This window comes from Stegostoma tigrinum, chromosome 35 (genome assembly GCF_030684315.1).
Source record: "Stegostoma tigrinum isolate sSteTig4 chromosome 35, sSteTig4.hap1, whole genome shotgun sequence".
Classification (NCBI taxonomy): Eukaryota; Metazoa; Chordata; class Chondrichthyes; order Orectolobiformes; family Stegostomatidae; genus Stegostoma; species Stegostoma tigrinum.
In genome coordinates, this window is record NC_081388.1 from 18,666,123 (window position 1) to 18,688,358 (window position 22,236).

Here is a 22,236-nt window from a genome sequence, read left to right on the forward strand (position 1 = left end):
AAGATTGTGTCCAGTTAAGCTCACATTCAACATCAGCGCAGTTGGCAGTGGAGCAGGGATGGCTCAGTACAGCTGGTCATACTGTGACACAGGAAGGACAATCCAGTGGCTTGCCTACACTTTTTATGCGCTCGAGTTTGAAATGTTGTGTTGCATATCAGTTTGAAGGAAACACCTTCCTTCATGGGAGTGTCTCTTATCTGATATAAAGTATGAAATCGGCCTGGTTTCTCTGTAGTTAATTGTGAGTTCAATGCATGACAGACACATTGAAATCTCCACATTGCATTGACACAAAATACCTGGAGCTGTGGCCATTTGAGTACACATTCTGAAGATTTGAGAGCAGTATTTCGTAAGGTGTGCTTGTACTTCTTATCTTGGTCAAACTCTAAATCCTAGGCAAAAAGCCATCGAATGTCAGGAACTGTTTGTTATTTTCATCAGGCTATTGGATTTAGATTAACCGTTAAATAAACAGGCTGGCCAGTGAATGCCTGGACTTCCTAAGAGCAAACAGTGGTACAAATTTCCCAATTGTTAAAAATTAATAGACCTACGCTAGGATTTTATATAAGTCAGTAAAATTACTTGCGAAAGTTTGTCCTCGCGGAGCAGTTGGTCATCATGAGGACCTCGGTGTTACTAGTTGTGTTAGTTTTCATTCCTGCACTGTCCCAGTGTTCCCCTTTGTAAGTATAATCTTTCTGCTCCATGTCATCCTAAGTTTTCTCCTCATCTTAGTTCATCATTGTAATTCCCCATCCCCTTTTTCTTTATATGCTTGTCCAACTTCCCCCAAGTGGATCTATAGTATTTACTCCAATTATGCATCGATTGCTGTTACAATTTATAAGAATGTGCTTCCTTGCAAATTTCTTTATATTAATCAGTTGAGGTAAATGGTTCTTTCTGATCAGTAATGGCTAGAAGACCAATTAGATTTCGGTTTGCAAAATTTAATTATAGCTACATTGTTCCATTAAAGCTATTTCTGAAATCAGCAGGGTGCATTGTTTTACTAGAGCATCGTAATCATTGCTGCTGAGGAAATGCTAATTTCTTTACTTATCCCAATAGATACGTATTGACTGCCCCAAACATTCTGCGAATTGAAAGCGATGAAAATGTACTTGTGGAAGGTCACGGAATCAACGAAAACTTAGATGTTGAAATTCGTTTACAATTTTTCCCGAAAAATAATGTAGTAATATTTAGAGCTAATGGCATTTTAACAAATGATAATAATTACCAAGTTTCAGTGCCTATTAAGGTAAGTGAATTGAAAAATTAAATCTTTAAAGCAGTTTGCTCAATTATTTTATGGCTTTAGAAAGCGGAGTCTTAATTTAGAATAATTTAGCACACACTGGTCTGGGTCTTGTTATCAACCTAATGATTTCCTCTGGAGATCTTCTGTCCAGCCTTGAAACTCATAGTCCCTCAATCCCATTACCCCATTATCCTTGATTCCCTTAGTGAGTAATGCAGCGTATGTCAGAGAGTCTTGCCTCAGAGTGGTTTGCTGCACGCTGCATCTCTTCCATTGCCAAAGAGGAAGAGGAGTTGCAGAGGTGAATAGGAACCTCCAAGGATGAAGATGAGGGTGAAAATCATGAGGTGGCACATGAGGTCATCAACCAGGTGAACAAGACAGGGCACTGTTTGGTTAAGTAGAGAAGGCATGAACAACCATATAGTCAAATGTTCTCCCAGAGACGGCATCTACAAATGTTATGCTTTAATTTATGTAGTTGACTGTCAGGCCTTTGCGCAGCTTTACTCATTGCTTGGAATGGATGTCACTTTGCTTTTGTTATGCAATTAAAATGTCGACATCTCATCATCACTCTCCTTCTGATCTCATCATCTTTGTAAAAGCCTGAGATGGGTGCAAATCGGCCAATGTTTGGGTTCCAGCAGCCGTCAGAGAGTGAGCCCTTCTGTGGTCGCATGCTCTTGCAGTTTAGCATTACTTGTGTTAAAGTGCTATCCAAATTGGAAAACCTCCCTGGACATACGTTCTGAGCTCCTTGACATGCTGAGGCTACTCTTCGTGCGATTTAGTCCATCACTATCTCTGAAGCCCTGCAGAATGTGCTGAGTCTTCCCTCTCACACTGACTGACTCTACTTAATGACGTGTGCACTAGTGTAGGAAATGAAGGCTTCAGTGGTTCTCTCCACTCAATTGCACAATATACAGACATATCTGAGGTAATAATTTTCAATCTTATTGCCTCAGTTTTCCAGCATGAGCCTGAAAATCCCACACACACAACTAAACTTTGCCTCCTCAACTTCATTAATAGGGGCATTGAGTACACGAGCAAGGAGGGGAGACGGAACTTGTACAAAACACTAATTAGACTCAGCCGTACCTATATGGGGCAAGGGGGGCACGTCCAAGATGTGATGAAGACACCAGATGGGAAGAAGCTGCTCCTGCTCATGAAAGGAAAACGAATGAGAGGGCACAGATTTAAAGACATGTGCAAAAGAAGCAAGAGCAATATGGAAAATGCAAATTTAAGTAGGATTCTAGGTAATGGAGAGGAGTTGGGACCCTGCACAGAGGAGGACAATTGAGGTGGGAAATCTCACAACCTTTAAAAAAACTTGCATGAGCATTTGAAACGTCATAATGTTCAAGGCTAAGGGTCTAGATCAGCAAAGCAAGAATGGTATCAGCAGCAGTGTATTTTTGGTGGTACAGATCGATGGGCTGAAGGGCCTCTTCTGTACTGCATGATTCTGTAATTCTTTACAGTTAGGTTAAGTAAGCAGACAAAACATTGGAAACTGGAGCATAATGTGGGAAAATGTGAACTTGTGCACGTAGGCAGGAAGGATAGAAAAGCAGGGACAGCATTTTAGGATAGTGTCCTGAGGGAGAAGAAGGCTGAGCCAAGGCCTGACTGAAGTTTTCGTGAGCTGGCTGGACAGAATTGACAGGGAGAAGCAGTTCCTGCTTGTAAAAGAGAAAAGGAGTGAGATGTCATAGATTTAAAAATGATGTGCAAGCGAAGCAGGGGTGACGTGAGAAAACACTTTTTCACGCAGCAAGATTCGGGGTCTACAGTGGTGGGCATGTCAAATGCGCTGCCGGCAGTGGTAGTGGAGTCAGATACTTTAGAAACTTTTCAGCGACTCTTGGATAGGCACATGGAGGATAGTCAAATGTAGGGTTTGCAGGGTCTTCGTAGGTTAATAGGTCAGCACAATATCGTGGGCCGAAGGGCCTGTACTGTACTGTGCTGTTCTATGTTCTATGTCTGGAACGTACTACCTGGAACTGTGGTGGAGGCAGATTCACACGAGGCATTCTAGAAGACAGTGGATGATTATTTAGCTCGTTATGATGTGCAGGGATATGGGGAGAAAAAACAGGAGGTTGGTACTAGGCAGTAGATCTAGTATGAGCATGATGGGCCAAGTAGTCTGCTTCCACGATGTAATGATTCTGTAATTCTTTAGGAATCTGGAGTCGTTAGGAACATGATACATTCCTCCAAGGCACATATCGCGGACCCTGATTCCTCCCATAAGCTTTACCATTCAACCCCCCTCCCCATGTGCCCCATATAATCTGCAGTGCCTAACCGCAAGCCCCAACTGGTCAGCATGTGGCTACATCTTTCAAGGAGAAAGTCCCATTTGCTTTCTGTGCAAAATTCATGACCATCTGGTGGCACACACGGTAATGATCACTGAGGGCAGACATAGCAGGAATTATACCTCCAAAATTATGGACTGCATCAATTTTGTCAAGCAGAGCTCCTGGCCCAATCACCTTTTCATGCATTGATTGTTGATGGAAGTACGGGCATTTCGGGGCAATAAGAGTGCTGATTTTATACATCAAGCTTCGGCCAGGATCTGAAGTTCCTCAGAAGACTGCCTTTGCGGGAATTTTGAAACTGGCAACATCTCCCCCTGATAGCAATCAGACAATTTTATACTAATGGGGACCTTGATTCACTGAAGATGATGTGTCCTTCAGACAGCGCTTCTGTTACGCTGGGAAAGTAAAATTGAGTACCATCAGTATGTTAACGTGAAATCAAACATGTCAGAATAACACTGCGATGTTTATAGAGAAGATCTGGGAATAGATGGACACAGCTGCTAACTATGCAAGACATTGAAACACTTCTAAGATTGGCACATACAATGCTCAGTGGATCAACTATGTGGAAAGGACTGTTTGAGGAATCTGCTAAAATATCAGAGGGTGGTACTGTGGCATTTAGATCATTAAATAAAGTGAGGTGACTGTCAAGATTCTTTGTAATGAGTGCACCCAGGCAAAGCTATAATGTCCTGACCAAGTGCAGTGCAGAGCAAGTGAACAAGTGCAATGATCCAATAAATAAATATTGCTGAAAGTGCTCACAAAGCCCCACTATCATGATTTATTGACAGCCCTGACTGATAATGTAGGGGAACTGGCACCTCTGTGTAACCTGTGATAGCGAAGCTGTTTGATAGCAATTGAAATGATGCAGTTTGCAGAGACCCCAAATAGATGAAACAGTCTCGAAGTGAATGAATAATGAAGTTAAGGACGTTCTGTCTGCTCTAAGCAGTAATGTGGACACTGCTGTTTACCTTTAATTTATTCAACCTTGATGTGACCACCTGAAAAGCAGATTTCCAAACTAGCAACAAACGGAATGACCTGCATTTGATAAAGCTATAATCTCCAAAACCACTGGTTTTGAGCTTGGAATAGAAAATGTGGAGCTCTTGATAGCTAAATATTTCATATACAGAACAAAAACTACGCAGAAAGTATGGCCACAAAGATATGTGAACATATTGTGATTTCACATCTGTTTTTGTGGATGAGTTCAATTCAAGCGTTCAGTGACATGCTCAACTGTGCCCTAAAGGATGGCCAGTTTCAAGAAATATCTGTTCTTTAGGACATTAGTGCAAACCTTTTCAGGCATCAACTGTTGACTGTGAACACAAATTTAGCCTGAATCACTTGATTAAGTATAATTACAGAATTTGAGGTGACACGGTGGCTCAGTGGTTAGCACTGCTGCCTCACAGTACTGGGGACCCGTTCGATTCCACCCTCGGCCGACTGTCTCTGTGGAGTTTGCACATTCTCCGCATGTCTGCGTGGGTTTCCTTCGGGTGCTCCGGTTTTCTCCCACGGTCTGAAGATGTGCAAGCTAGGTGGATGGGCCATGCTAAATTGCCTATAGTCTTCAGGGATGTGTAGGGTAAGTGGGTTATAGGGGGATGGGTCTGGGTGGGATGCTCTGAGGATTGGTATGGACTTGTTGGGCTGAAGGGCCACAGTGTAGGGATTCTATGAAAAGATTTGAAATGGATCACTTGAACAATTTGATTCGGCTTGAGTTCTACATTTCATCAGGCCAAAATATCAATCTTGATACAGTATACAATGATTGGGTAGAAAATAAAGTTCAGTGCAGATCGCTGCCAACAAATGAGTGAAGAAATTGCTAGTAACATGGTGTGAAGCTGGATGAACACAGCAGGCCAAGCAGGAAAAGGAGCAGTTCCTACTATCGCTGAAGAAATTGCTAGTGTTATCTTGTTAAACACATTATGCATAAAGACATCAGTGAATTAGTCCAAAGACTTCTGACCCAAGCAAACATTTTTGTTTATTTTAGTAGGTAGAATACTTGTCTCTGTAAAATAAGATAATCATAGAGTTATAGAGTTTCAGAACTGTAGATATTGGAAACAGATTCTTTGGTCTAACATCCAAATTTAAGGTAGTCCCATTTGCCAGCATATCCTTTTAACCCCTTCCTATTCATATTCCCATCCAGATGCCTTTTAAATGTTGTAATTGTACCAGCCTCCACTGCTTCCTGCACCACCCTCTGTGTGAAAAAGTTGTCCCTTAGGTCCCTTTTAAATCTTTCCCTCTCACCTGAAACCTGTTCCTTCTAATCCTGGACTCCTCCACACCAGGGAATAGACCTTGGCTAATTACCCCATCCATGCTCCTCATGATTTTCTCAACCTCTACAGGAACAGCCATCAGGCTCTGATGCTCCAGGGAAAATAGCCCCAGCCTATTCAGTCTCTTCCTCAAGCTCAAACCCTCCAACCCTGGCAACATTCTTGTAAATCTTTTCTGAACTCTTTCTAGTTTCACAACATCCTTCCTATGACAGGGAGATCGGAATTGCACACTGTATTCCAATAGTGGCCTGACCAATGTCCTGTCCAGCCACAAAATGACCTCCCAACTCCTGTACTCAATGCACTGACCAGTAAAGGCAAGCATTCCAAACACCTTCTTCACCATCCTGTCTATCTGTAACTCCACTTTCAAGGAACTATGAACCTGCACTCCAAATTCTCTTTGTTCAGCGACACTCCCCAGGACCTTACCATTAAGTGCATATGTCCTGCCCTGATTTCCCTTTCCAAAATTCAGCACCTCACATTTATCTAAATTCAACTTTATGTGCCACTCCTCAGCCCATTGGTGCATTTGATCAAGATCCCATTGTACTCTGAGGTATCCTTCTTCACTGTCCATTATACCTCCAAGTCTGGTGTCATCTGCAAAATTACTACCCATTTTGCTATGTTCACATCCAAATAGATCATATAAATGATGAAAAGCAGTAGGCCCACTCCTTGTGACACACTGCTGTCTTCAATCTGAAAAGCAACTCTCCACCACCACCCTCTGTCTCCTATCTTCGAGCCATCCAAATGGCTGGTTCTCCTTGTATTCCATGTAATTTAGCCTTGCTAATCAGTCTACCATGCGGAACCTCGTCGAATATCTTACTGGAGCCCATATAGATCATGTCAATCATTCTGCCTTCATCAACCTTCTTCATCACTTCTTCAAAAATTTCAGTCATTTTAGTGAGATACGATTTCCCTTGCACAAAGCCATGTTGACTATTCCTAATCAGTCCTTGCTTTTCCAAATATATGTAAATTATGTTCTCCCCCAACAACTTTGCCGATGTCAGGCCCACTGGTCTGTAGCCCCCTGGCTTTTCCTTCCCACCTTTCTTAAATAGTGGCACCACGTCAGCGAACGTCCAGTCTGCCACCACCTCACCTGTGGCTATCGATGATACAGATATCTCAGCAAGGGGCCCAGCAATTACTTCCCCAGCTTCTAACAGAGTTCTAGAGTACAGCTGATCAGGTCCAGGAGATTTATCCACCTTTATGCATTTTAAGACTCTAGCTCCTCCTCTGTAACAGGGACATTTTTCAAGATGTCACTGTTTCTTTCCCCAAGTTCTATCTCTTCCATTTCCTCCTCCTCAGTAAACACTGATGGAAAATACTCAGTTGGTACCTCCCCCATATCCTGCAGTTCCACATATAGATGCGTTTCTGATCTTTAAGGGGCCCTATTGTCTCCCTAGTTACCCTTTTGTCCATAGTGTATTTGTAGAATCCCTTTGGATTCCCTGATGTACCTACTCTACTGCCTTTATACTCTTCTAGGGATTTCCAATCCCTGCTACTTTCTTCTTCTCCTTGACCAAAACTTCAATTTCTCTAGTCATCTAGCATTCCCTGCGCCTACCAGCCTTGATCTTCTCCCTAGTAGGAGCATACTGTCTCCGGTCACTCTTAATCTCATTCCTGAACACTTCCTATTTTCCAGCCACCCCTTCACCTTTAAACATCTGCCTCCAATCAACTTTTTAAAGTTCTTGCCTAGTAGCTTCAAAATTGGCTTTCCTTCTCTTTAGAACTGCCCTGCCTTATTTCCCAAGAGTAGGTCAAGTTTTGTACCTTCTCTCGTTGGTATATCCACATACTGAATCTCAAAATTTTGCCCTACGCACTTAACAAATTCCCCTCCATCCAGGAGATAGCGGGAACTGCAGATGCTGGAGAATCTGAGATAACGAGGTGTAGAGCTGGATGAACACAGCCGGCCGAGCAGCATCAGAGGAGCAGGAAAGCTGATATTTTGGGCCTAGACCCTTAGGCCCGAAATGTCAACCTTCATGCTCCTCTGATGCTGCTTGGCCGGCTGTGTTCATCCAGCTCTGCACCTTATGTCCTATCCGTCCAAGCCCTTAACATTATGGCTGTCTCAGTCTATGTCTGAAATTGTCAAATCCCCTACCATTAGCAATCTATTATTCTTACAGATAACTCAGATCACCTTACAAATTTGTTTCTCAGCTTCCTGATGACTTTTGGGGCATCTATAGTAAAATCCCAATAAGGTGATCATCCCTCTCCTATTTCTCAGTTCTCAGTTCCCTGGCCACATTCCCAGGAATATCCTCCCTCATCCAGCTGTAATGTTATCCCGAATAAAAAAGGCCATTTCCCTCTTCTTCTGCATGCCTTTCGATCCGTTCTATAGCATCTGTAACCTGGAATATTACATTGTCAGCCCTATCCATCCCTGAGCTACATCTCTATAATTGGTATGGCATCCCAGTCCCATGTGCCCAACCATGCCCTCCTGTTAGATCTCTTGCATTGAAATAGTGTAGGGGGATGGGCTTAGATTAGTTCACAGGTCGGCACAACTTCGAGGGCCGAAGGGCCTGTTCTGTGCTGTATTGTTCTACGTTCTATGAAATAAATGCAGTTTATCATTCTCTGCTGTATTCCTGCCTGCCCTGACTGTTTGACTTACTCATGTTCCCACTTTCAGTGGTTGATGCACACACTGAGGAAAGAAATTACAGTGTGACTTCTGCCACATGGATGCCCTGATCTAAACATTCTGCTCAGAAGCCTGCACAGGTACCACAGTAATGAGAAAGGACATGGTGTCTCTCCCTACGCCCCACCGCTGGCACCCCACTCCATGGAGGCACTGAGAGCTGATGTACTGAAGCCTTCACTGCAGTGAGACCTTGGAAAGACTCTCCCTTTTTGCTGTGGGGCACTGAGAGCCTTGGGTATATTCCCCTGCCTGTCTCTGCAGGCTGATTGTGTGACGAATGGCTGAGTGCAGCCTTTACGGGGCTCAGCAGGTACTCACAAGTTTCATGTCACAGCTGACCTTATTATTTGAAGTTGCGGCTGTCCTCACTATCCATATCTGAGTACATTGATCGATTCATGCCCCAAATGTCATGCCATGTGACTGCTGTATACAAGAATAGTGTGAGCTGGAAAAACTTAACAGGTTTGACTGCATCTGGAGAGGAGAAGCAGAGTTTGAGTCCAGTGAACGTCCATCAGAATGTCTGATCCCAGATGTCCAGCATCTGCAGTCCTTTGAGTTTACTTCAGTCACTGCAGCGTACCCTGTGTTTGCATTCTAGTGATTCTGACGTTGCCTCCCTGCCTCACAAGTCTCACTAAAGCATTGAATCCCACCATCCCATTTGATAAAAAGGACAAAAGTTGCCAAATGTCTGAGGACCACAATCTAGAAATATTGTGTAGGGAGTGACCCCAATACTGGAGTGCAAGACCAGAAGTATAACTCTGCAATTAAAACTAATAGCTCAGTGAAGGTGGAAACCTAGGGGATTTCTAAGCCAATAGGTGGATATTAAAGGAAATGCTGGGGGCAATGGTTGTAAAACGACTGCATTTATTTTGTTTAATATTTCTCTACATGTTTCTTTTGTAGATCCCTGGCGATAGAATTCCCAAAGATACAAGCTTACCTGAATATGTAGTGGTGGAAGCGGTATCAAAAACATTTCACTTGGAGCGAAACATCCTTATTTCATATCAAACAGGATACATATTTGTACAGACTGACAAACCAATCTATACACCAACTCAGACTGGTAATTACAGCTGCATTATTCCTGATATCTCTCTAATGCAGAAGTAAAGAACTGGGCTGAATGGGATGATGGTCAAAAAAATGGAGCGACGTCAAGTTGAGTGATGGCGGGAATGGAGAATTGAGCTCTCCTCATTTCAGTGTTAAAGGTGTCCACATTGAAGCCACGTACTGAAGCATTTATTCCCACGAACGGTGGTAGATGTTTGCTGTTCTCTTCCTTAAATCAATAGAAGCTGGATCAATTATTAAATTTAATACTGAGATTAGTAGAGATGACAGTAAGGGGACTGCAGATGCTGGAAGCCAGGGTCAACAGATGTGAAGCTGGAAAAGCACAGCAGGCCAGACAGCATCTGAGGAGCAGGAAAGGCAATGTTTCAGGCCAGATCATTGACTTTTCTGTTCCTTGGGTGCTGTCTGACCTGCTGTGCTTTTCCAGCTCCACATTTATTGACATTGAGATTGATAGAATTTTGTTAACTGAGTTAGTCAACACAACAATACGAGTGATAAGGGCAGGAGTAGATCACATTGATACACCTATTACCATGCCTCCCCCAACTTTATCTGCAGCTCACCCTAACCCCACGTCGAGCCCTGAAGAAGGGTGATACCCAAAACATTGTCTGCTCCTTTGCTCCAGATACTGCCCGGCCTGCTGTGTTCTTCCAGCCTCCTGTGTGTCTACCTTGGATTCCAGCATCTGCAGTCTTTTTGTCTCTAACATTGCTTCTCATATCTGCTCCATTGTTCAAACAAATCATATTGTGCATCACCTCCAACTTTCCAGCCTTCCCCCATATCCATTGATTCACTGGCAGACCCATCAAATCTACCTTAACATACTCCATGATGGAGCATCAACAGCCTACTGCACCGTGGGCTCAAGGCAGGTATAAGGAGTTAGGTTACAGGTCAGCCGTGATCCTCTTCAATGCTGAAACAGGCTCAAGGACCGAAATGACTTCCTCCTGTTCTGATGCTACAGCTACATCCTCTCCACTACCCCATCAGCACAAGGCAGCCTAACCTCAGAGCAGTGATCTCAATGACAGCAGAGTCATGTTTAAACCCAGCAGGTCAAGCAGCATCATAGGAGCAGGAGAGCTGACGTTTCGGGCCTAGACCCAAGGGTCTAGGCCCAGAATGTCAGCTCTCCTGCTCCTGTGATGCTGCTTGGCCTGCTGTGTTCAACCAGCTCTACACCTTGTTATCTCAGATTCTTCAACATCTGCAGTTCTTACTGTCTCATGTTTAAATCCATTGGGTTTTCTGAGTCAGATAATAACATTGAATTAAATTAGAAACCTTTGATAACCGCGTTTGTGTGTGCGTGTGTACTTAATGGAAACATTCCTTGTGGGTGAGGATAATATTTTTGATATTAAATCGGATGCATATATAAGATAAGATTTTCCCAATGTTGCTGAGTTTTGTAGGATGTGAAAAATTCTTTGTTTCAATCACTTAAGTGGAGCTTCAGGACAAACATCTTAAAATTCAGCCTGATAACCACTAAGAAAATGATGATGGGATTTTTATTTAAAAAAGAAATCATTGTTTCCTAATGCAATTGGCAATAGCTCTCCAACTTGGATAGATAGATCTTTCAATTACTGTGGCATTGTGACATTGATCATGGGTCAGTTGTTAGCACTCTTATCTCTAAGTTAGACACTTGGGCTTTCAAATTCCACTCCAGGGCCTGAGCACAGAACTAGTGTCGCTCTAATATATATCCCTGAATCAACATTGCTTAAAGAAAAAATTCTGGTCGTTAACCATATTGAATTTTGTTTTGTGCAAATTGGCTGTCAGGCTTCCTAAATTACAATGGTGGCTACATTTAGGAAACTCTTAATTGAGTATAAAATGTTTTGGACTCCTGTGGTCATGCATATAGAAGTACAACATTATTAGCTCCTTACATCCAAGGTCAACTTTTGGGAAAACCACTCTGATATATTTATTGCTGAATTTGGAGTTTGTACCCAGATCTCAAAAGTCAATGTTTAACTCACCACAACATGTAGTGTCCATCTTACATATTTTTAATAACTTGGTTTCTTTTACCTATCTAGTATTGTCAATGGCAACTTTCACGCTGCGCTACTTTTGTTTATACAATATTATAACTTGTTGTGCAGTTTTTATCTGCCTTTTAATATTATGTCTTTTATAACACACAAAGCTTTATTTATAGTTCACTATGAAAACAAAGGATGTGAATTAATTGTTGTTTGCTTTGGTTTTCTCTAGTTCTTTACCGTTTGCTTACTGTGAACAATGAAATGAAGCCCACCAAAAAAACTACTCTTGTTGATTTTGTGGTAATGTATATTTTATATATCATACAATTGTGCAAGAGCTTATTGTCTCACTCACAGGACAGTGAAACTGGGAGGTCCTTGATATCTCAGTTTCTAAAGTTGCCGTCCAGGGTGGAGCAGGAGCCAGATGGGTGTCTGGTTCTATCACTGGACAGAGCTGGGCTGCCTGATCTCGACCAGGATCACATGCATTTGAAGACCCCAAATTGCCCAAACAAAACCACCCAGGATAACAACCACTGAGCTAAAAGCCGACCCTGAAAATAGATTGGAAGGAATTAGCAAAGAGCTGCTCCTTCAATCACAGGCCCGTTCAGTCCCAATGCTTCTGCAGATAGGCGTGTGATAGTCAGAACCCATCAGCATCCAAAGTGGGAGAGAAGCAGTAAGCAGTGATACAGCAACAATGTCACTGGGTGAGCCATCCAGAACCACAGGCTAATGTTTTGGGCACATGTGTTCAAATCCCACCAGGATAGATAGCGATACTTGAATTCAATGGAAAAACAGACTTTCTTTCATTTTTGTCCACAATCAGAAATACGATCGTTACACTCTTGATCTGCTAAGTCTTTCAAATCCTTCTGTACTAGAGCTCCTCTATCTCTTTAAATCGCAGCGTTATTAAGGTGTAGAAGGAGGCCATTTGGCCCATCTTGCCTGATCTGGCTATGTTCCCTAGTGCCAATCTCCTGCCTTTTCTCCAAATCCCTGCACATTGTTTAATTTTTCCAAAGTAATCATCCAGTGCCCCTCCTGAATGTCTCCATTGAATCTGCCTCCACCACATTTCCAGGCAGTGCATTCCAGACCCTAACTAACTCCCTGTGTGGAAATATTTTTCCATGTGTCACCCTTGCTTTGTTTGCACGTGACTTTAAATATCGCCTCTTGTTCTTTCTTCCTTCATAGTTGGGAACAGCTTCTCCCTATCTACTCTGTCCAAACAGCTCACAATTTTGACAACCTCAATCAGATCTCAGCTCAGCCTTCTTCTCTCTAAGGATACTATCCTAAAATACTACCTTGCTTCTCAATCCATGTTGCCTAGGTGTTTAAGTTCACATTTTCCCATATAATGAGCCAGTTGCAAATGTTTTGCCTGCATATTTAACCTGACTCTACAGAATCATGGGGAGGCAATAGCCTAGTGGTATTATCACTGGACTGTTAATCCAAAGACCCTAGGTAATGTTCTCGGGACCTGGGTTCAAATCTCACCATGGCAGATGGAATTTGAATTCAATAAATATCTGGAATTAAGAGTCTAATGATGACTGTTAATCCATTGTCGATTGTTGGGGAAAAATTCAACTGGTTCACTGATGTCCTTTAGGGAGGGAAACTGCCATCCTTACCTGGTCTGGCCTACATGTGACTCCAGAGCCACACTGCAATGTGGTTGACTGGTAATTGCCCTCTGGGCAATCAGGGATGGGGCAATAAATGCTTGTACAGCCAGCAACACCCTCATCCCCTGAATGTACAAGGGAAAAAAAATTAAAAATTTCAATCAATCAGCACTGAAGAGGCCCTTTGAACAATCAAGTCCCAACACCAAAAATGTACTGCTACTGATACTAGTCTCACTTTCCCTCACTAGGCCCATAAGCCTGGAAGGTTATGATATTTCAAGTGCATATCTAAGTTCTTTTTAAAGGTTATGAGGTTTCCTGCCACAACTAACCTCCTCTATGCAGTCTCCCTACATCCCCTTCATAACCTACTCTCCAACCTTTATTTGTGTTTTCAGCAAATTTAGCAACCATGCATTTCAGTCCCTTCATCCAAGTCACTGATATTAGTGCTAAGTAGTTAAAACCTGATCATTGATTCCTGTGGCACTTCACTAATTACAGCTGGTCGACATAAAAATAACAAATTTACCCCCATTCTTGTAGCTTCTTGTTAGCTAACAAATCTTTTGCTCATGCTATTCAGTTTCTCCAAACAACACGAGCTCTTATTTTGCACAATAACTTTTGATGTAGCATTGTATCAAATGCCTTTCGGAAATCTCAGTACTACCGCATCGACAGGTTCCCCTTTGTCTGTGTTCCTCAGTGAAATTCTAATAATTAACTCAAACATACTTTCTCTTTCACAAATCCCTGTTTTTCTTAACCACCAAAAAATTGGAGATTGTGATCAGCTGATACTCTTGAACATCACTTTTAGTTGAGCCTATTTTAATAATTTCTGTGTTTTAAAGAAACAAAGTTACCGTGATTCCCAAACTTCGGTTTTGCTAAATCAATTGTGCTAAACCTTTTGGAACTCAGTTGGCAGCTAGAGCTATCAATTATTTCATTTTATCCAGGACAGAATATGTTCTTACTGCTTGTCTTTCTTTCAGAATCCACAAAATGTTATTGTTAAGAGGGAAGAGGTATTTGCCAAAGATGATACTGGTATTACTGGAAGCACCTTTAAAATACCCGAGATTGTGAAGTAAGTGCAAAATGTGTGAAGTACAATCACAGCTTGGTGTCAAGTCATAGTGATTAAACATTTTTTAATTGTTCATTGACTTGGCAGAGCATTTTCACAATAATAACTATTGTACAAGCTATTAGATGATACCATAGGTTGTCACATTAGTGAATTAACTAATCTCTTAGGTAATTTTAATAAGACTATATACATGAATAAATATTAATTGATCATCGTGCTACACTCATGCCTAGTTCCTTGTAAAGGCTAGTCACGGGAGGAAAGTTACAGTCATTGGATCTGAGCTTTAGATACTTGTGGTCAGTTCTCCTGGAGATTGACACGGTGAAAGATTATTTTTCTTGAAGTGTTTAAAATGGGGTGACCTTCATTTTGTGTGCAATGGACAACAATGCAACACAATTTGATTCGCAGAGGAAAATAATTTGATTTACTCTGGATAACCTCACTTCAGGCTACAATTTCATTGATGTCGTGCAAACAGCATCTCCAATTTGCACATCAACATCAAGTGTGATGTGGTTTGTGTGATTTGCAAGCATATTTAGTATCATTTGTAAAGCTTGGAGTTTTGAATTTTGAAGCAGTGACATATGGGTTTCTATGTGTCTGAAGAAATTAATTATTAACTTGAAGTGTTTCTGTAACCATGTTAATTTTTTAAAAACAGTTTCTGGAAACATTTTAGGACTTTCTTTTTTTGCCTTAGGAGCATGTACAACCTAGTAAGATATCAATTATGCTGCAAATTTTCTGTTAGAAATTTCTATATTTTGTGTGCCTGTATGTAGATATAAATACCAGTTGCGAGGGAGCAGTGAGCACACTGTGAGTAGATGCCAGTCTCAGAGGGAGTAGTGAGAAGTGCAAGTGGATGCCTGTAAAAACCAAAAAAACTGTGGATGCTGCAAATCAGCGGTCTGGCAACATCCGTGAGAAACCTGAGTTAATGCTTCAGACTGCACACCTTGTGGTATTACTAATTGTATTCTAATGTAAATAAGAGCATGATCCCATAAGGGAGAAGTCAATTGATTGATATATACTTAAGTCTTTTCTGTGCCTCCGCTCGATATTGGGAGTTTGGAAATTAAGCATCTTCAATTGGGGTTAGTGTAACAGCAAGTGAATTAAGAGGGTAAGAGTTATACATTAAAATGAGTAGCTTAAACAGGCATTACCCGGCAACACGGTTTTCTTTTTGACTCAGTGGCATCTGAGGCCTTTTCCTTGCAATTCTTGCATTACGTGGTAAGCTCAAAACACCTCACATTTCACTCCACGCCTGCCCAGCTGGCCCTCTGGCTTTCTGAACATCAGATCTCCCCAAAGCTCACTCTGAACTCAATTCCCTTTGGAGTTTTGCACTTACCAGATGCTCTATGCCCCCTTCCGGCACCTTCCATGGGAAGGAGGGCCACTGGCCTGCTCACTGAGTCCAGATTTTAAAACAAATTCTACATTATTTCCGCAGTACATTGAGTGCACTCACAGAGTTGAAATCTCAGCCCATTTATCCCAACCTCTTGGTTTGCTGGTGCGTTACTGGCTCAATTCAATCTCTGAAAATCATTTGGACCTGCTCACAGAAATTAAGATCCAAAAGGGATGTGTGAGATCTCCTGGCAAATACGTTCCCTTAACTTCATTTCTCAGGCTTATTTCTTTAATTAATTCAAAGCGCTTTTTTGAGTTTGAACTTTATTGTTCGATGCGTTCTTTAAACAAAACCAAATAACAGCTCATTTTGCTTTGGTATTCGGGGAATATATTTTGATTACACATGGATTTAAAACAGTAATTACTCATAGATTAGCTATTATATATAATACACAAAGCAAACATCTGAAATTACTTAACTGGTATATTTTCCAGTATTGGAGTGTGGAAGATTGCTGCGAGCTACAAAGAAGCCAGCCATGTAAATTTCACCACTGAATTTGAAGTTAAGGAATATGGTGGGTAAATTGAACCAATGTCTATATTTTTCTCTGTCCTGGTTGGTTTCATTGAAACAGATGTTGAAAAGAAAACATTTCAAGGCGTAGGTTTCAATAAACCAGCATTAATGTTACAGTTTGGAAACCCGGCTTTTTGTCCTGCTATATTTGGGAAGGTGGTGGCAGAGTGGTACTATCATTTGACTCGTAATTCAGAGACCCCAGGCTATTATCCTTAGGGACTTGAGCTCCCACCGAGGCAGCTGGGGAAATCTGGAGTCGACAAAAAAAATTTCTGGAATTCAAAGCCAGTTTAATGATGACTACGCAACCGCTGTCAATTGTCATGATGTCCTTTAAGGAAGGAAATCTGCCATCCTTACCTGGTCTGGCCGACATATGACTCCAGAGCCACAGCAATGTGGGTGACTCTCAACTTCCATCTGGGCAATTAGACATGGGCAATAATTATTTGCCTGGTCAGTGACACTCACATCCCATTAACAAATAAAAAGAAATTGTATAAAACCTACGACAAAGTATTTCAGCATGTTGCATTGATTTTGAAATCAGATGTTAAGATCACTATGAGCTTTAGGGTCTATTCTTAAGCTGTGGGTAGGTCCCTCCCTCCCAATGAATAGTTGTGATGGGGTGTCTGACTGTGTGGATTGGCATGTTCTCTGTGGGTTTCCTCTGGGTTCTCCAATTTCCTCCCACAGTCCAAAGATGTGCAGGTGGATGGGCCGTGCTGCATTGTCCTGTGGCATCCAGGGATATGCAGGCCAGGTGGGCGAGCCATGGTAAACGCAGAGTTACAGGGGTAGAGTAGGGGGAGTGAATGCACTTTGGAAGGGGGTAGTGGAGGTCACAACAGACTTGAATGGCCTCCACCTGCACTGTAGGGACTCTATACTAACTGATGATGCACGTAGCTGGGATGGAATCTAAGGCCCTCCGTAATGTGATGACTTAGTTAGGTAGTGGTCAGTTGAATGGGATCCCTGCCACATAGACCTGATTAAGTTTGCAGCAGGCAGGTCTACAGGCGGTACATTGCTTACTGAGGCCCTTAATCATACCACTTCTGCAGCAGGCAGGATGCTTGGATGCAGGAATCATACTAACAATCCTGTGAGAGACAGTGCAACATTAGAATTTTTTGTACAAAGGCCATCTGGAATGGGCAAGGTGGCTGTGGGGCCAGCTGACAGCCGTGCCTTGTTGCTCCTCACAAGGAGAGCCCCACTGGCATTTTCAGAAACTTGCAGTGATCTTAACACCGAGATGCAAAATGAGCACACCAGCACAGTACACACCACCCATTCCCCCACTGTCCGTCCCATTCATTAGCCCCACCCTACCAAACCCCTACTCGTCACTTGTCTGTGATGTAGAATCCAGCAATGACCCTAAACTCTGGGTGAATTATTATTCATGTCTGAATACCACTTTGTAAATTTTCCTCAATGGTCACAATTAGGGACCTCAAAGAGCATGCCCCCCCAGCCTGCCTCCTTTAACATCATCCCAACATGCTAGGTCAGTAGCAAGGTTTTGGTGATCGACAGAGTGACAGATTCAGCTCAAGATGGCACAGTTGTCTCACAAAAAGTGTTCTTCTCAAAAAAAGTAATGAAAGATACACTTCACTCCTATTCTACTCCCGTTTGGTATGTAACATCGAATTTGGATTTCTTTAATCCCTGAAGGTTTCCACTGATTAAGACATCTCTTCCATTGCTGTAGATAACGGAGGTTAAACTCTTCACAGGACTTGTGATTCAATATGTACAAATGCCAGTGGGGCTCTCCTTGTGAGGAGCAGCAAGGCACGGCTGTCAGCTGGCCCCACAGCCACCTTGCCCATTCCAGATGGCCTTTGTACAAAAAATTCTAATGTTGCACTGTAAGGTGATGGATTCAGATTCCTCAATTCCTCGATTATTCAGTTTCACGCGGCCAACCTGCAGTTTCACCCATTAGAACTAGTTGAAAAAGTTCATGGAACAATTTTTATTTTTCATTCTAGGATTTGTTTTTCAATGAGCACCATCAAAATCATTGTGTTATGATTCATTAGACTGTGGTACCTTGGTATGTGTCTATGTTTGAAAATATAACAGTGTGAGAATCAGTCAGTAACTGTAATATTTTTAAATGCTGTTTTAACTTTGCTTGTTTTGATAGTGTTACCGAGTTTTGAAGTTACCCTTGAAACAGAAAAGCATTTTTTCTACGTTGATGATGATAATTTGGCTGTTTCAGTCACTGCAAGGTTGGTGTAAGTTTTTTTTTCAGAGCTTGCCAGAGTGTTTACTTCAATGCGAATTTAATGGTTCTTTTTTCTCATTTTTAGATTCACTTATGGAAAGCCTGTTGAGGGTCGTGCATTTGTTATGTTTGGAATAATGAAGGATGGCGAAAGGATAGGAATTCCATCATCGCTTCAATCAGTAGAGGTAAGTAAAAAGCAAAAGATTCCTGATTGTTGCAAATTTGGGATTTAACCAACTCTTGGCACATTCATCTGGATTGGCATCTTGTTCATCTGGATTGACATCACATTGTCAAATGGAAAACCTCAAGGGTTTGAAGAATTAACTAAGTAGGAAAGTAACTGTTCTCTTCATGAAGAAACATTTCAATGGTGAAGGATACTTACATTATTTCATTGCTAGCTTTCCGTTTTGTATGACAGAGTTATTTAATGTTCTCAGCCCTGAAATAGGATTTAAAATCAGAGCTAGAAAGTCACTCGCACTGTGCAATGCTTTCAGGCTGTGAACATACAGTGCCCAGTGTCGACTGGACTTCTTTTCAAACACAAAGGGCCCACCGCAGAACATTGGAAAATTATTAAATAATTTATTCTATAGGGTTCTGCACATATTGTAGGACTCTTTGTTGATCTGAAGTATTTAATTTCAGATTACAGATGGGCAAGGAGATGCTATAATGACGAGTGCAATGTTCAGAACCAGCTTTCCAGACATTTATGAACTTGTGGGATGCTCAATCTATATTACAGCTAGTGTCATAACGCACACAGGTATGTACATTTCATGTAGCTTACTATGGTTAAAGGACAATTTTGTACATGTGATGAAAGCGTGAAGACAAACATTGACTTCTGTCTTTAGTATTTACATTTACAGATAGTGAATCCATATAAATGGGCCAGAAACATGTTCATTTTGTGAGAGCAGAACAAACAGGAGCTGGAATAAACTAATCAACCACAGCTTGCTTGACCTTTTACTTCAATACCCAATGACTTTAGATCCAAAACTTTGTTGATTTCTTTCTTGAATAAGACTCATTGTTTGAAAAAGCCATTGCTCTCTGTGGTAGAGAAAGCCAAACATTTGCAACAATTTAAGTGAGGATATTTCTCCTCATCCCAGTCCTAAATGTTCAACATCTTATTCTGAGACTGTTACCTCTTTTCTGGCCTCTGCGTAGAAGGGAAAGTGTTCTTTTTTATGTTAGCCTATTGTTCCATTCAACCTGTTCAGAGATGTTATTACACACCTCTGAAGCAGGTGAGACTTGAACCTGGACCTCCATGTCTAAGGGTAGGGAAGGGGACACATTCTTGTTATCTTCACCTTTGAGGCCCTTAAGAATATCTCAGTGAGAGATGAGCTGCCAATCTTTTAAATTCTAGTGACTTCAGAGTTACTCAATTTCTCCTCATTTCCATGCCCGTTTATAATGGATGTCTTTTCAACTCATTGTTCTCAGTGATGTCTAGTAATTTAGAGGCAAGGATTTGGGAAAATGCAACTTGTGCCCAAAAAAAACGCCCACAGTCATGTTGTGCTCCAATTTTTTATAGAAGGCATGGTTAGTAAGTTTGCAGATGATGCCAAAATTGGTGGCATTTTTGACAGTGAAGAAGATTTTCTAAGGTTACAAAGGGATCACTGTGATCAAATGGATCAATGGGCTGAAAAATGGCAGATGGAGTTCCATCTGAGTATATGCGAGGTATTGCACTTTGGCCCAACAAACAAGGGTAGGGCTTATACAGTTAATGATAGGGCCTTTGGTAGTGTAGAACAGAGGGACATAGGAGTTCAGGTACATAATTGTTTGATATTTGTGTCACATATAGACAAGTTGGCTCAAAAGGCATTTGGCATGCTCGCCTTCATTGCTCAGTTTTTATTTGAGTACAGGAGTTGGGACATTAGGTTGAGATTGTACAGGACATTGATGAGGCTTCTTCTGGAATATTGTGTCCAGTTCTGGTCTCCCTGTAACAGGAAGGGTATTATCAAGCTGGAGAGGGTTCAGAAGAGATTTACCAGGCAGTTGCTGGGTATGGAAGGTTTGAGTTACAAAGAAAGACTGTATAGGCTCGGACCTCTTTCACTGGAGTGTTGGATGTTGAGAGGTGACCTGATAGTAGGTTATTAAATAATGAGAGGTATAGATAGAGTTAATGGTAGTTCTCTTTTCCATCATTACTGTCCAACTGTCCCCCAGTAAAAGTTAAACGATTTATCATTTGAAAAAGTAATGACTTCACTGCAAATCCAATTAGTGTAAGCCCAATGAATCTTTCATCTCGGTTTGGTTTGTTGAGTAATTTCAGATCACATTGGGAATCTTATTCCCTGTTTATTTTTTGTGAAAGCTGCACATCAGTGGCATTAACTGTGTTCCATCTTAGGAAACCCACAACAGAAATGTTTCACTTCTGATATTTGGTAAAACATTGTATGTTTATTCTGATTTCTCTCTGCTTTCCGATTTAGGTAGTGACATGGTCGAAGCAGAAAGATTAGGAATTAAAATAGTCACCACCCCGTATACCATATCATTCACCAAGACTTCCAAGTATTACAAGCCTGGAATGCCATTTGATTTAATGGTACAAACCTCTCCATTTACTTCAGCCTTTCTCACTACTCCTTAACAATGTATCTTTACTACATGAGAAATAGGATGAAGATTGCTTTATCTCTTTCTTTTTTATCTAAGGTCTACGTTACAAACCCTGATGGTTCACCAGCCAATGGAGTCCCTGTGATAGTCAATGACGGGCACACCCATTCAAAAACCCAACATGATGGCCTTGCCAGGTTGACACTAAATACAGTTGGGAAGTCACAGCTTCTACCAGTAAAAGTGAGTACACTGAAGATAATGCTGTACAACAATGAGGCACTGGGGAGCCCTCACTGTCCCAAGGAGTCACTTAGTTTGGTGCAATCATTATGCTCTTTCTTCTAACCCTGCAAGTTACATCTTTTCACACATACGTCTAGTGTCCTTTCTGAATGTTACCATTTGTAAAAGATCATACCAAACCCCGTCAGAATATATTAAGAGGATAGCCTAGATCCTGACTTTTTCCCATTTTAAAGGTAAGTGACAGAAGCTGAATTCCAGATGCAATTCGGTTGGTCAAACTACAGTATTGAAGAAAAGCACACTTTATTCATCCACTATAGTTAAAGTACAACAAAAGAAATAATTGGAATAACTTAAGTCTCTTGGAAAACTTAACAGAATAATAGATTATTTAACTACGCTCTGTCCCTCATCATTAAGCCAATTATAGCCAGCTCACCTTGAATCCTTTGTAAAGTTAGGTCACATGGGATTCCATAAGACCTATAAAGGGTCATTCAGCCAATCCTACCAGTGCTGGTTCTGCATAAGAACTGTTGAATCAAATCCATTCCATGTGCTTTATTCCTATCTCACTGCGATTTTAATTTTTGCCAATTTCAAGTTTTTGACCA

The 22,236-nt window shown here is 41.5% G+C and overlaps 1 protein-coding gene across 1 annotated transcript in view; it reads left to right on the forward strand.

Moving 5' to 3' along the window:
• The first annotated feature begins 569 nt into the window (after window positions 1-569).
• The window catches only part of LOC125447479 (complement C3-like), a 108,092-nt gene continuing 86,425 nt past the window's right edge, over window positions 570-22,236 (forward strand). The window contains exons 1-11 of the mRNA XM_048521868.1: window positions 570-692; window positions 1,081-1,273; window positions 9,589-9,751; window positions 12,013-12,083; window positions 14,440-14,534; window positions 16,413-16,495; window positions 18,668-18,755; window positions 18,837-18,939; window positions 19,409-19,529; window positions 21,244-21,359; window positions 21,470-21,616. Of these exons, the coding sequence (XP_048377825.1) occupies window positions 628-692; window positions 1,081-1,273; window positions 9,589-9,751; window positions 12,013-12,083; window positions 14,440-14,534; window positions 16,413-16,495; window positions 18,668-18,755; window positions 18,837-18,939; window positions 19,409-19,529; window positions 21,244-21,359; window positions 21,470-21,616 (1,245 nt within the window). The 5' untranslated portion in view covers window positions 570-627. The remainder of the gene's footprint in view (window positions 693-1,080; window positions 1,274-9,588; window positions 9,752-12,012; window positions 12,084-14,439; window positions 14,535-16,412; window positions 16,496-18,667; window positions 18,756-18,836; window positions 18,940-19,408; window positions 19,530-21,243; window positions 21,360-21,469; window positions 21,617-22,236) is intronic.